We start from the raw sequence: 15,221 nt of genomic DNA, 5'->3' as shown, positions 1-15,221 counted from the left end.
CTCTGAGCAGATCAGCTCACCAACACTGAGGTGAGGAGAGGTTCTCCTGTGATCTCTCTGAAGCTGCTTCATCCTCCTTACCTTCAAAGAAGGCGCTCTCATTGGTCCCATTAAATGAGCAGTGCAGGCATGGAAGGTGATCCTAATGCCAACCTGAGCCCACCAGAGCATTTCATAGAATCATAGAATCACCAAGGTTGGAAAAGACCTTAAAGATCATCCAGTCCAACTGTTTACCTATTACCAATAGCTCCCACTAAACCATGTCCCTCAGCATTTAGGAGGTACAGTGTGAATAAAAGCAATGCAAAAGCAACAGGATGGAGAATTTCTATGATAGAGAAGATTTCTGTAAACCTAAAATGCTGTTAGAAAATGAAATTATATTGATAAACACAGGGCAGTTTATTTGCACTAGTAGGAATTTTTGAGCATTTTCTGTTCAAACACATAATTTGGTTGTAAACATATTGTTGTTGATACAGTGCAGGTTATTATTATTGATTTAGCAGTGCAGGACAGAGAAAATGAGTGAAAGACCACGAGCATATGTGTTTTATGTGCAGTTTTATATATGCCACTCACATTTGATGGATGACCATTTTTAAGTTTTGACTGTTTTCAGATGAGGCTCAGTCTTCTTTTCTTATATTTTTAACAGTTTCACTGCAAAGTAAGAAAAAGAATGAAAACACAGGAAACATCTGAGCTATATAAAAGAACTGGAGAACTTGGAGATCTCAAATTTTATAAAACATAATTTGTTTTATCCAAACCTGAGGATATTATCTTTATCACTCTGCAAACATGATAAAACCAAAACTTTATGATCTTGCATCACAAACTGAATATTTTACCATATATAAAGGTGTAAGGATAGTTTGAGCATACTATGCCATTAACATTCATTTTCTCACTGGTGAGATAAATAAGCACATGGAAGCTGTAAATGGAAAACTATTTCTCTGATCAAGAAAACTGTCCATACAATGCATGCTGTATTTCTATTTTTAAAAATCCTTTTATCAAATATAAAATAAACAATAGAAATCTCTTTATCCATATAGAAAAAAAAACAATGGTTTTGTAAAAACCATTCCTCTCTCTTACTAATTAGTCATTAATATGTAGTAATCTCCAGCCACTGACAACAGAAATGCTCTTTTAATGTCTTAAGACATGCCTCAGCTTTTTGCAGGTGTAAGTTCCAATAATAATTTATGGACGTGGGTTTTTTTCACTGTTGTGTTACTGATTTGTCTTGTCAAAAATACAAGAACACATATAATCACTTCAGATCTGTGATCTTCAAAGGAAAAAAGCTCATTAATAAACGACTTATTTTTCCTTTAAGTATATGTAAGAATACAGTATGCATGTGAAAACAACAAGAGAAACTATTGCCTGTGAACTTAATAAATACAATTCAATTTTCAACATTTTCTCTTATAGATGTTTGTGGAAGAAGGAAAGGCTGCTATCAGAGAGACAAATAGCACGTACGCATTGCTCTTTTTAGGTTTTGGACTAATTTCTTTTGTCACATTTTTTCTTCAGGTAAGTTTTATATACCATAATTATTCATGGTATTTCATGTGTTGTATCACAACTGTGTTAAGCTTTTCATGTCTTGGCACCAAGAAGTACATGAGAAAAAATGGTGATGAACGTTGACTACCAGGTGTTCAAAAGTTTGTAAGAGGTTTTAAATGTATTCTGTGGTATAGCCTGATCTCTATCTCCCCAGCAAAAGAAATTTTGGCTGTGAGGCCTACCTCTGGCATAGCTTTTGGAGGAAAACAGATAGTATAGAAAGTACTGGTAGTACAGGTAGCAATTTGGCAGCAGGTGTAGGGCAGCATTTCTGTCTTGAGTAAATGTTTGCTTCATCGCCTGCCCCAAGCTCTGTGCAGCAGTGCTGTAAGCATCTGCGCTGATTGTGCCCCGTGTGTAGCTACATGAGCTGCACTCAGCCCCATGCATTTCTGAGAAAACCTGCACCAGAAGTCTCTGAGAAAAACCACACCATATGCTTAGTGTAAGATTATTTACAGCTCTGTACTGTGAAAGTTAAATAATACTTCATATTGCCTTTTTAGAAGTGCATCCTTCCATTGTACAGAATCAAATCCTATTGACTGTATTTTCTGAAACAAACTCTAAGTTCACACTTGCACACCATTTTTCCATGGGTATGTGTGCTTACCAGTGCTTGGAACTACATGTGTTGTGGGAAAACTGCCATGTTCATAGATAAATCAAGTCATCTGTCATGTGAATTGATGGATATCTCAATTTACATGCACAAATCCCTTTAGTTGTTGCTCAACTACTTTGTCAATCTTGCTTAAAGATCTATACAAGTCTGAACACCATCTTTCCACTTTCTACCCCAATGCCCTTGAGGCACTTCTCCTCCCTTCAAGCAGAACCAAACTACATCTCTGGTGCACTGGAAAAAATAATTTAAAAAAAAGATGGAGTAGCTGTTATGGTTTTTTCCCATCTCCCCCATCTCACCCCAGTATGGTCTGATCCTGCATGGCCCTGGCCCAGGATGGACAGGTTTGCCAGCACAGCTCATTGCACACTCAGTTATGCTGTGGTCAGTGAGTGTCTCTGCAGGCTCAGAGCTCTCCCCTCGAAGATAACCAGTAGCACTACAGCTTTTTGACTGTAAGCTCTTAGAGGGCAGCAAACCCCCTGGTATTTGTGCAGTGCTTAAAATAACTGTAGGGTGTTACTGCTTATACCACTGAGTCTGTGACCAGCTTCAGTTTGAGATCTGGTGTGATTAAGTATTTCTGCAATTAAACCATTGATTACTGGGGCTTGAAAACTGTTATGTGATATGTACTTAAAAGAAAAGCCTAATTACATTCTGTACCCTCTCAGGTTCCAAATTTAACTTTAAAATTCTATGATCTGCTGTAGTTAGAATATATTTTATGTAGTGATGCTCTTCGTCATGCTGTATGCAGATAGTTGATAACTGCAATTAGGTGATGTTATAAAAAAGACTCTCTTGTGCAGGGTTTCACATTTGGCAAAGCTGGAGAAATCCTCACAATGAGGCTTCGATCCATGGCATTTACAGCGATTCTGAGACAGGTAAATGTACATTACTAAGCATAATATATTTAGCTTTCAAAGCTTTAGAAAAGCTTATTTGTTTACGTGCCAACATTGTTTATTTAAGTAGACATGCAGAGATCATATCTGTAAAGATTTCACAATGATCTTTTTTTACATTCAGTTTAGAAACTGACTGGATTATATCTTCAGAACAGGTCCAAGTAGGTAGTTTTTAATTTTTTAATTGATGTGACTGAGCAGGAAAGGCCATCTTAAAACCAGTGTAAGAAAGCTCAGTTTGATGGTAGCTTTTATTTAGCACATTCAATATAATCAAAACCACCTTGGATTGAGGCCCAGGGAAAGTAGGCTGTACTTTAAGAGGCCAAATTTGAAACTCAGATCTGCCTTCATACCTGCTACCGGGTAGGATCCGCAAATAACACTACTGAAGGCCATAGGACCCGGATATCTCACTAGCTGCACTCACCACGCTGGGGGCTACTCCTGCATGGCAGTCACAGAGCCACTGATGGTCACAGCAGCAGAGGTAGAAAAAGGTCTCTGCTGTCAGTGGAAATACATTCAGGAGCAGAATGAAACTCTTTATAATAACCATCCTGAAATCCAAACACAGTATTCTCCAGTAGCTCAGCAGTCGGTGTGGTGGCACAGTGTGTGGCTTTGTGCTGATGGGCAGTTTGGCATCAGCACATGGCTTTCTCACTTCCCTTCCTCAGAAATACAGGGAGAAAAAATTCAATGATAAAAGTTCATGGGCTGAGATAAGGACAGGGATGTAACTTGTTAGTTACTGTCACAGGGAAAACAGAGTTGGCGTAAGGAGACTGACATAATTTATTGCCTATTACTAACAGAACAGAGCACTGAGAAACTACAAGCAAACTGAAATCCCCTTCCACTCTTTTCTATCTCCTGTTCCCAAGCAATGCAGGGAAATGGGCTGGTAGTCCATCTAGTGTTTCATCTCTGTCACTCCCTCAGGTCACCCACTGCCCCTTTCCCATGTGGGGTCATTGCCATGCAATGCCACCCTTCCCAAACTGATCCTGCATGGTCTTCCCAGAGGCTGCAGTACTTCAGGCTATGAAACAGAAACAAATATATATTTTTTGTTAGTAGTCTTTGCAGATGTCTGTTACACATCCAAATAATTTTCCTCCAGATGGCAATTTCCTTGGTATTCCTGTTTAGTGAACATCTGATCATAGAAAATATACGTTAAATTCACAAGCAAAGATATCTTGTAAAAACCTGTGTTTGTTATGAAATAATGTGGTAATGTTTATTTGCAAAAAGCATATACAGATTGTTAGCTTAGCTTTGAGCGTGGAAATCCTGCAATTTTACTGAGCCTTTAGGTCTACTGAATTTATAGCTGCACCTAAAGTACTAGAGCACCCCATCACATGTGTCATCCAGTCATAAGCCAAAGTGATTAAGTTATCTTAAGTAGCCTAATTAGGTGAGGTAGAGACTTTTTTTTTTTTTTTTAAGATCATAATAAGTGCATTTCATATCACAGGAGATCAGCTGGTTTGATGAGCCTAAAAATAGCACCGGAGAATTAATTACCAGACTTGCTAATGATGCCTCACAAGTGAAAGGAGTAAGTAATGCACTGGCATTTTTCATACCTTATTTAGCATGGGGTAAGTTACAGACTGGCTAAGTTGGTAGAAACCCTGTGGTGTCCCTGTTCATTGCAGGGGAGCTGGGCTGGATGGCCATCAGAGGTCCCTTCCCACTCTAAGGACTCTGTGATTTTATGTTTTGGTGTCACACAAAAACCTAATATCATAGCAATTGTTAAGGTAGATGAATAGATATCTTTGCAGTATGATAGTGTGGTAAAGATTTAGTGTCTATACAGCATCATGTTTCCATACTAAATGCCTAGATCAACAAAATGCATAAAAATACACCTCTAAATGAGGACTGTTGTCATTGCATAACTGTGTGTTATTCAAGTTGAAAGTGTAGAAAGTGATCATTTCAGACTTCATGTACAAAAGGCATGAAAGTTATAAAATGTCATTGTTTTTTCTTGAGCAAAACGTGAAAATGAGGGCTGTAAGTCTGAGTGAAGAGACAGAAACAGGAGCAAGAGTGGGACAGAGGACTTGTGGAAATGATCTGTATACTTGAATGGTTTTCAAACAGATAAGATAAATCATTCAATTTTGCAATCTATTTGAAAACAAAATAAGTACTTTCAGATGCCTTCTGTTAAATAAATAACAATTACCTGACTGATAAATATTTTGTATTGTTTCAAAATAAAGCCACTGTAATAAAGATTTTGTTCTTTTTCAGGCTACAGGTTCCAGGCTGGCATTAGTTGCCCAAAACGTGGCTAATCTTGGGACTGGGATTGTTTTGTCACTGATCTATGGCTGGCAGTTGACTCTTCTACTTTTAGCCATTGTGCCAATTATTGCTATTACAGGAATGATTCAAATGAAGATGCTTGCTGGACATGCAAAAAAAGATAAAAAGGAACTAGAAACCTTAGGAAAGGTGAGTTCAGTGCCATTTTTTTTTAGTATCTATTTTTTGTCCTACATAGTGATAATTATAGGGATGTTGGTGTTGGATTAATAATATTTTTTCTCAAAGTCAGTCTGCATTATTGTATTGACAAAATGGTGATACAGAAAATATGAAGCTGAAAATGGCAAACATGAGTTAAATGTGAAGTGCAACTCAAATTTAACAAGCAAGGTCTCGCAAAGGAGTATTCCTTTGAATCCAGTGCAATTTTAAACACTTACTCTACCTACTTAGAAGTAATGTTGTCTAAGAAGGGGTTTGCTAAGTGCCTAAGTACGATGAAAACGGAGTTCAGCTCTTGCATTGAGAGTTGCAAAGCCTTTCCTTTTTCATACTGAGTCAAAGACTGAAAGTCCTATTTGCTTCCATACTGTTATTTACATTTGAGTAAGGGCTGATAATTCACAAGCCTAGAGATGTTCTGTTACACACATTCAAATGTGAAGTTAAAAGGTATTTATTTTTAAAACAATATATACATTGAGGGGGGAAAAAAAGCAACAACAACTAGTTCTTCTTTACCCAGTAGGACAGTCAAGAAGAAATTCAAAGTGATGTCACTAATTACTCATAAAGTCTTGCCAAAGAAGTAACCTTATGCTTTCTTACGCACAGGAATATTTTAAAGTTATTTCATAGTCAGGTTGATTACAGCTGCTTATCACTGTTGCATGCCAACTGCCCTCGAGACTATTTGTAAGAACCATTACATGATTGTTAGGTGATGACCTGAATACCTACCTGCCTTTGACAGACTGTATCAATATAAGTAATTTTTTTCAGTTCCACAGTTTCTGGCAAAATTTAAAGCATATTTATTCCCACAGCAAATCAGCAAAATGTTTCACTTTCAATATATCAAGCAAATGAGAAGGAAAAGAAGTACCACACATCTCTTTTAGCTCTAGGTAAAAATCTTCTCTTTAGAAGAGTTTCTTCCTGGAAAAATGTCAAGGAAGAAGCGGTATCTTCACACATCAGAGACAGAAATAAACCACTTTTATTCATAGTTAGCACTGAAACAATATTCATTCTTTCTCTCATTCATTCTTTCATCAGCATGAGAGTTATTCATATACATATAATAAAAGCGATTATCTCCGTTTATACAAAAGAAGAGCATATGACATGGAGTTAGGGTTGGTGTTAGGATTAGGGTTAGAGATAGGGTTAGTATAGGGTTGGGGTTGAATTACAGTTGATTTAAGGCTAATGCTGAATTGGTGTTGTTTTAGGTTTGGGATTGAGTTAGTTTTAGGGTTAGAGCAGAGAGAGTAAGTATAGTGCTTCATGAATATACTTTACAAAAGCACATTCCAGTGTGTCTTACATTTTGATTTTTTTATTTGCTGAATTATTGACTAAGCCTGAATAAGTTGTCAATATTGAAACATTTGCTGATTATATTAATTGACCGCAAGTAATTCCCCTTTATACTAGGGGAGTATTAAGAAAATGAAGATCTGAACTTCCACTTGTTTTCAGTCAAGGTTAGGTCATCATAAATCATTTTGGGAACTTCTACCCCTATTATTTATCTTTTCTATGGTAAAATGGGAAGATTTACAGTTATAAAATTAATAGGAATTAGCTGCCAAGCTGTCTTATGGGCCAGGAAAGTATATATTTCTATTTTTATGAATCTGCAGTTGATTTTCTCCTGTTGGAGTTTTGAAAGACTTCTGATATTGCAAAAATATTGAGAATGCAACCTGGAAAAGGTTGTTTCTTTCAGGGTGAGATCAAAATTTGTGGGCAAATCCATTTGAAGGTGATGTGGGCTTGTTCAGTTTAGCCAGTCTGGGTACTAACAGTAACTAAATCTGTATAGCAGTTGCATAAGCCTGCTGCAAAGTAAGCTCCCACTGCTGGCCTGTACTAAAATGTATGCTGTCTCAACTTCACTGCTATAATACAAGCTTCTTGGATTTTATTTATCAGAAGTATATCTACAAATACTGCAATCATGCACTTTCAACACTATTGTAGATATAGTCTCTCACTTCTATCACAGCCATTCTAAATTCTGCTTTTCGGATTAGACTTAAAAAATTCCATATAATCTTGTTCTTCTGATATTACAGATTGCTTCTGAAGCCATAGAAAATATTCGAACTGTTGTTGCCTTGACTCGGGAAAGAAAATTTGAGTATATGTATGGACAAAATTTACAAGTGTCATACAGGTAATGAACAGCTTCTTGGAAAGAGTTATTAGAATATTCCTGTTTAAAATTAGCACAAATCATGATCAGCTGAACCTCATTTATTTTCTATCATCACATCATAAAGTTTTTAATTCCAAACTCAGCTTGAACATGGAAAATACAGATTATCTTCCTGCTCAAGCCAGCAGTCTTTGATTAAGTGATAATTTTCCTGAATCCTGATAATGGCGTTGTTAGCTCCTGTAATTCATGAAATGCAAACCTTTAATATCTCTAATAATAATGAGGCCTTTGTTCTGAGTAAATACTTTGTGTAACAAACCGAAAGTCAGGTTTTGCCTGTAGGTTCAGGTAAGATCCCTGTTAAAATCAATGGGGTTTTCCCAGGAGGGAACCGGAATGGCAGAGCTGCTCTCAACAGCAGTTCAATTATTTGCACACTGATATTTTATCAAAGTACTGCTGCAGATCATGTGAAACCTCATGAATGTCATAACCTATTTTAAGGCTTTTTGTTCAGCTTTTAATAAAGCACAAAGATTTGTTCTGTTGAAGTAGCTCCTGCTCTGTAGAAATTCTAAAGTTCTTGGTGATTTTTCTTATCTGTTAGGTGAAACATTAAATTGTACCTGAATTATTATTATTATTTACATTGTTTTATTGAATGCATGCAATGAAAACAGCACTGATTGTGCCTACTCACAATACTGAGTAATTGTTTTCTTCTGTATCAACATTGTCATGGGTTTCTGCAGGCTGAAAGAAATCAGAAATGGGAATGTTTTAGGTTAGGATTGAGAACTGGGGATATTTTACTTTATGCTAACAAAGACTTGAGGATTCCTCTGAGTTATATGACACTTCACATTCTTCATTGCTGCAACTGAATGTACAGTAAAATTCTGATGATATCTTTTTTTCCATTACAGAAATTCAGTTAAAAAGGCACATATCTTTGGATTTACTTTTGCCTTTACACAAGCTATTATGTACTTCACTTATGCCGGATGCTTTAGGTTTGGTGCATATCTAGTAAAAAATGGACATATGCGGTTTAAAGATGTGCTTTTGTAAGTATTTCCTCTTTAGATTCTTTTGGGTCCATGTGAGAAAGTATGTTTGATTTTCCTATAGGTATCATGAAATCATAGCATAAACAACTGAAGAAAAAAACCAACAAGCTGAATACTTCCATCCTTAACACTCCCCCTCCTTTCTCACACATATCCAAAATGTGTCACTTTTAGACTGCATACTTTTTTATCCCATGATCAGGTTACACAGGAAGGCAAAATGATGTTAGGCAAGGCAAAGCTGTCCCTTGTTTTCATGACTAACAGGTTTTCTTTAACAACAGAATCACATGGCCCAGCTGTATGGAGTGTAGGTGGGCAAGATTAAAAGGTAAGTGGAGCAAGTAATGAGTGAAACAAAAGTGAGGAAATTATGAGGCCTGGGGCAAGAGAGGTTGAGAGCAGGAGTAAGATTCAACAAATGCCCAATCTAAAAGATGCCCAGGTAGAGTTGGAAAAGCTTCTTCAAGTGCTGGCAGTGAACTGATGCTATTGTTTCTATCAGATGGCACTTTTCCACCCCTTTTCCTCCCTCCCTATCTCCAACATCTAACCAAGCCTTCCTCCAGCTCCCTGCAGATGAAATTCCTATCTATATTTGTCAATAATCACGTTGTCTCCCATGCACATCCCATGCTTTGTTTTAGCACTTGCCACACTCTTGCCTGGCAAAAGTTACTACTGAAGCTAAACATTCATCTTACGCTGATTACTGCAACACTTTCTCAAGCTTTACCTTCACCTTATCCTGATTACAGCAACACTTTCTCATGTAGCCTCCCTTTCACTGTGCACTCGTGAATCCCTTCTTGTGCACCTATTCTTGTACTACTCATTACTGTCTCTGAATTTCATGCTTGCATCCTTTTCCTTTTGTTCTTGAACTCAGGGTTTGGACTGTGTGAGGAAGGCTGGGCCCTTCAAAGGAAATGTTGTGTGACAGATTCTCTCCATAAACCTCCACAACTATAAACTACGCTTTTATAGATGAAAAAACTGAACTGCAAGGAACAAAAACATCCTACCACATCTCATGCACTGAGAATAGAAATAGGAAGCAGAACATTAATTTCTAATAAATCCAGTTGAATGGGCAGGAATGGGAAGCTACTGTCCTCCCTAAAAAGAAATTATGGATTTTCTCAGTGAAGGAAAAAATCTCAAGTTTTTACCCTCTCTCATCCTTATTAAGGAGTAGTTATTTGTCTGAAGACGCTCCTCTGGCCATACATTCTTTTTGTGCCTGTGACATAAGAATATCAACATATTTTTCTCTTGTTTATTTTTACAGGGTGTTTTCAGCTATTGTATTTGGTGCAATGGCATTAGGGCAAAGCACTTCCTTCACTCCAGACTATGCCAAAGCCAAGATGTCAGCTGCTCACTTGTTTCTGCTGTTTGAAAGAGTACCGTTAATGGACAGCTACAGTGAGGAAGGGGAGAAACCTGTAAGTAAACATGGTGTTATGCACAATACATCATGCAACACAGCTTTATTTCAAGCCTGCTTTTTTTCCCCCCTGTCATTCACATCAGAGCCACTGAGAACAAGTACGGTGTGAGCTCATTTGCATCTGAGTCATTCAACCAAATTAAGTTTGGCTATATCATCACCTAACATCCTCTCAGTCTCATCTGCCTCTCAATGGAGCACCTTGAAGATGCATTGAGAATAGGATTAATGCAACAGAAACAGTTTTTAAAGCCTTTCTTGTCCAAAGCTACTTAAGCATGGATCTTGAACTTACAAATAGACCTCTGATATTTACCACAGATTTTTGAGGCCTAACTAATTTGCAAATTGTCCATAATAGATTGTCATATATTTTGATTATCAACAATATATATGAACATATGGGTATATGTGGCCTTTCACTTAGTGAAGAAAACGATCACATATATGTCATAAAAACAAGGTGCTATATATACATACACATACAAGAGCTGCTCTAAAAGTAATTCTTCCTATTTCATGGCATTGTCCTGTGATCTCAGGGGCAGATGTTGGTGGTACAGCAGTAAATGTTGAACCTTCCTGCCATTACCCTGTTACATTTTGTTGCCATGTGACAGTTGGCAGCAGAGTCGGACAAAATGGAGCGTGACACAGAAGGGAATATGAAGCAAAAGTGCGGAACTGAGCTCCTCCATGCAGAAAAAAGGTCACCCATTGACATTCCTTGAATCTTGTTGAATATTTATGGAGATCAAACAGGTGAAGTGAGCACAGTGAGGTGGTGGTGCGTTTCAGCAGTGACATCTGCAACATGAAAGACAAACAAGGAAGAATCTGAATGCTGCACTCCTGAAAATCTGCGCCAGTGGAAGTGATCCACTGTTTCACAGCTGCTTTAATGGCATTGCTGCTAAGAGAGTGTTCCCCATGCTGTCTGTTTTCCCAAACAGATGGCAGTCAGTGGGCACCAAATCCAAACTATACGCTGGGTATTGTAGGACAGTCCAGCCAAGATCAGTAGTGCCATCCACTGTCTTAAAATGGGCATGGGGCCTGAAGTTGTTGTGTCACGAGAAGAGAGACTATCTTCTTCTCTGGCCTGACTCTGAAACTGAGAGCCTTCAGTTTAGTCATCAACACAATGTTTAAGATGTCATCTCTGGTAATGCGTGATCCAGGAAACTGTCAACTTCAGCCTTCTAATGGCTCAATAGGTCCTGACAAACTTGCATACAGTGTTCTTTCTGTTCCTGTGTGAGCATTTGTGGGACCCACCTGGCACAAACTTTGTGATATTCCAACATTGCCATCATCATTTCCAACGCATTGAAGCTGATATTCAGCTCTGTACACATTTTACTGCTCATAATCTGCTGACTTGTGTGGATTGAGACTCTTCATTTTGTGGTGTGGAATCTGTGCGTGGCCAGAAGATGGCTCGTCTTTCACATAGTTGTTGTCACTGCTGAAATGCACCACCCACTGCCTCACTGTGCTCACATCCACTGTTTGGTCTCTGGAAATGTTCAGCAAGTCAATGAATGTCAATGGGTGAATTTTTTTCTGCATGGAGGAATTCAGTTCTGCATCTTTGCTTTATATGTCAGGCACCGTTTTGTCAGCCTGCCCTTCTGCTGCCATCTGTCACATGGCCAAAAACTGTAATGGGATATTAGTGGGAAGGTTCAACCTCTACTGCCATATGTTGTCAACATCTGCCTCTGACATCACTGACCAACATAATAAAATAGAAGGCATTACTTTCAGAGCAGCCTTTATGCACATACATGCATATATATGTATATATGTGCACTTGCCTTTATATGCATATGTGTTTTAGAGGAGACTAGCAATGATGTCTTATGAAATATCATAAATTTGAGCTAAAGTGTTAATTGGTCACTTGCATCTGTATATCTATGGGCAATATCCATAACACAAATACCTATTTTATAGTAGGCTAATTGGAAATAAGTCTTTAAGTAGAATGATTGTGCTTATGGAATTGAGTTTTAATTAAGATATACTTCCAGAGTAGAATATTTAGGAGAGAAATTGTATTTTTGTAACAGCTTCTCGCTGCATATTAATTTCTATAGAGAAAAGAAAGGTCTGATTCACTGGAAAAACTCCCACTGATCTCTTCTAGGAATGCTTTTCTTAGACTTCGATCATCTGTTACACTTTCGCTTCTTATGATGTTTGATTATCCTAAAAACACCTCATCTGTTTCTACCATTTCAACCAGAAAATGTTTGGTGGGAGCATCACATTCAAAGACGTGACATTTAAGTACCCAACCCGCCCAGAGGTCAAAGTGCTCCAAGGTCTGAACATTGAAGTAGAGAAAGGACAAACTCTGGCCCTTGTTGGTAGCAGTGGCTGTGGAAAGAGCACTGTTATTCAGCTGCTTGAGAGATTCTATGATCCGCTCAGCGGAGAAGTGGTAAGTGTTCCCTGTGGAGGTGTAGGCTGTGTGTGTGCAATATGTGTTTAATTAATTCTACTTGTGTAATTCATTAGTTACTTTTTCCTCTCAATCTCCTTAAGTATTTGCTGGTATAACAGCTCACTTTTGTTGGTGTTTCTAAAATCGTTATTTATTTATTTTTTTATTACGTAAAGACAGAGTTTCACACGTATCTCATTTTACACAAGCAAATGGTGGTATAAGGCCTCCCTCAGGCACAAAGATGATGTTCCTTTATGGGATTAGGACTCAGTGTCCATTGCAGTCCCCCATTAAAGTTATTTGAGAAGCCAGGACATCAGAATTAGGAAAACAGAGATGGGATAAAGCTGCTAATAAAGGGAGCAGAAGCACTGAGTGCTATGGATTTTCTTTGGGTTTCTGAAATAGATATTTCTGTCACCACTGCAGTACTAAATGTCAGCAGTACTGACAGTATGTTGGCAGTTAAAGTAGATCTGTATCAGCTCTTCTAGATGGGCTGAAAAACAAGTAGGGAGCAGTGAAATGGCTTCATATAACTGGAGTTAGTAGGGATTTTATTATAACTGGTTTATAGAGATTTCTGATTGTATTCTACTGATCATAAATGTAGATAAGCTTTAACAGTCATCTGCCCACCTCTGCTACTGCATGGAGATGCATAAGCCAACAATGACGGTATAAAATGCCCTCACTGCTAAAGGCTGCAGTGTTGCTAGGTAGATAACAAATCAAAATATATGATTATTAAGAATAATAATATTAAGACTGTGATCATAGTATCTTCTTTCTGACCTTTTAGCTTCTGGATGGCCGAAATACAAAGACGCTAAATATCCAATGGCTGAGAGCTCAGATTGGTATCGTCTCACAAGAACCAGTCCTGTTTGACTGCACCATTGCTGAAAATATTGCGTACGGGGACAACAGTCGGGAGGTGCCCCATGAGGAAATCATTAGTGCAGCAAAAGCAGCCAATATTCATTCCTTCATTGAATCACTGCCAAAGGTAATTAGTACACATTTTCAGCTTCCAAATGGGGAAACAGTGCCTATATTCGTGTTGGTTTTTTTTTTTTTTCCTAGGGAAATACCTGGCAAAAGTATTTTGGTTTTCCCCAATTTGCTAAAATTGACATTCAAAATTGTTTGGTTTCTGTTTGCTTTTTATCCCAGTGTCCCAGTGAGATGCAGTGAACACAGGCAGACACTGTCCCAGCTGCTGCTCAATAGGCTGAAGCTAATGCCTGTCAGTCTCATTACTCCTGTGGGAAACAGACGAATATCTGAAGTATTGAGTTCCCACAGGCTTAGGAGATGTGGTCTCATCTCCCAGACACAAGATGTACATTTGTTCACATAGTGGACAGTCAAGAACTCCAACAAATAAGGGAGTGCAGAGTTGGAATCAGGTTTCTGGAGTAACTTTGTATTCGCTTTAAATTGGAATTTGGTTTTGAATTTGAATGGCTTCCAGTTCATCCTCAGTCACTCACAATATCTCTCAGGCTGTTTTTTTCCTTACAGTCCCTCACCAAAGCAAAGCAGCACTGCTGCTGCTCAGCACACAGGGTGTGCTCTGCAGCTGAGCACACCAATAGATGCACTGCGTGTGGGCTGCTCACACTCACCTACCTTGTGACCTGGGAACAGACTGTCTAGAATTGTCCCTATGAGGAAACACAGCTCAAGTGTCACCCTAACAGAATCAAGCCCAAATCCACACTGACACTTAGTTTCTTTATTTAGAAATACAATACCCGTGTGGGAGACAAAGGAGCCCAGCTGTCCGGTGGTCAGAAGCAGCGCATTGCTATTGCCCGAGCTCTGGTCCGGCAGCCCCGCATCCTGCTGCTGGATGAGGCCACCTCCGCACTGGATACAGAAAGCGAAAAGGTACGTTGGCTCTTTGCTGCATTACAGATAACTGAACAGGTACACCCAGACTGAACCACAGGGGGAAAAGAGGAGCTGTACTTATTCTGATTTGCTTTTTGGTCCGTTCATTGCACAGACTGTCCAGGAAGCACTGGATAAAGCCAGAGAAGGTCGCACCTGCATCGTGATAGCTCACCGCCTGTCCACCATCCAGAATGCTGACAAGATTGCTGTGATCCAGAACGGCAAGGTCATAGAGCAAGGGACTCATCATCAGCTCCTGGCTGAAAAAGGCTTCTACTATTCACTGGTCAATGTTCAAAATGGGCCTCGCACTGTATGACAATGGGCAGCATCTGTTGATGTAATGCAGCTGTACAGCTGGTTCGGTATTTTGTATGAAACTATTGCGGGTATTTCTGTACTTCTAGTTTTTGTTAAAATTCTGTAAATAGCTTCCTTACATCCCACAACTAATAAAAAAGGTGTTCATCAGTTATTTAAGAACCTGACATTCTTTGATTGTTCTTCCAGCAGTGCAAAAAT

The 15,221-nt window shown here is 38.6% G+C and overlaps 1 protein-coding gene across 7 annotated transcripts in view; it reads left to right on the top strand.

Annotated features, from left to right (window-relative positions):
• LOC107309017 (ATP-dependent translocase ABCB1-like) overlaps nt 1–15,187 on the top strand; it is an 83,027-nt gene extending 67,840 nt beyond the window's left edge. For 6 of the 7 annotated variants that reach the window (XM_015853408.2, XM_015853404.2, XM_015853405.1 and 3 more), the window contains 11 exons: nt 1,453–1,557; nt 3,034–3,111; nt 4,622–4,705; nt 5,413–5,616; nt 7,734–7,834; nt 8,746–8,886; nt 10,181–10,337; nt 12,594–12,791; nt 13,600–13,806; nt 14,547–14,693; nt 14,812–15,187. In XM_015853408.2, coding sequence (XP_015708894.1) covers nt 1,453–1,557; nt 3,034–3,111; nt 4,622–4,705; nt 5,413–5,616; nt 7,734–7,834; nt 8,746–8,886; nt 10,181–10,337; nt 12,594–12,791; nt 13,600–13,806; nt 14,547–14,693; nt 14,812–15,018 — 1,629 coding nt within the window. In that variant the 3' untranslated portion in view covers nt 15,019–15,187. The remainder of the gene's footprint in view (nt 1–1,452; nt 1,558–3,033; nt 3,112–4,621; nt 4,706–5,412; nt 5,617–7,733; nt 7,835–8,745; nt 8,887–10,180; nt 10,338–12,593; nt 12,792–13,599; nt 13,807–14,546; nt 14,694–14,811) is intronic. The other variant, XM_015853406.2, reaches the window with a different exon arrangement.
• The last annotated feature ends 34 nt before the right edge of the window (nt 15,188–15,221 follow it).

Source organism: Coturnix japonica, chromosome 2 (assembly GCF_001577835.2).
Source record: "Coturnix japonica isolate 7356 chromosome 2, Coturnix japonica 2.1, whole genome shotgun sequence".
Taxonomy (NCBI): Eukaryota; Metazoa; Chordata; class Aves; order Galliformes; family Phasianidae; genus Coturnix; species Coturnix japonica.
Note: the sequence above shows the minus strand (reverse complement) of the source record. Positions and strands in the feature narration are given on the sequence as shown.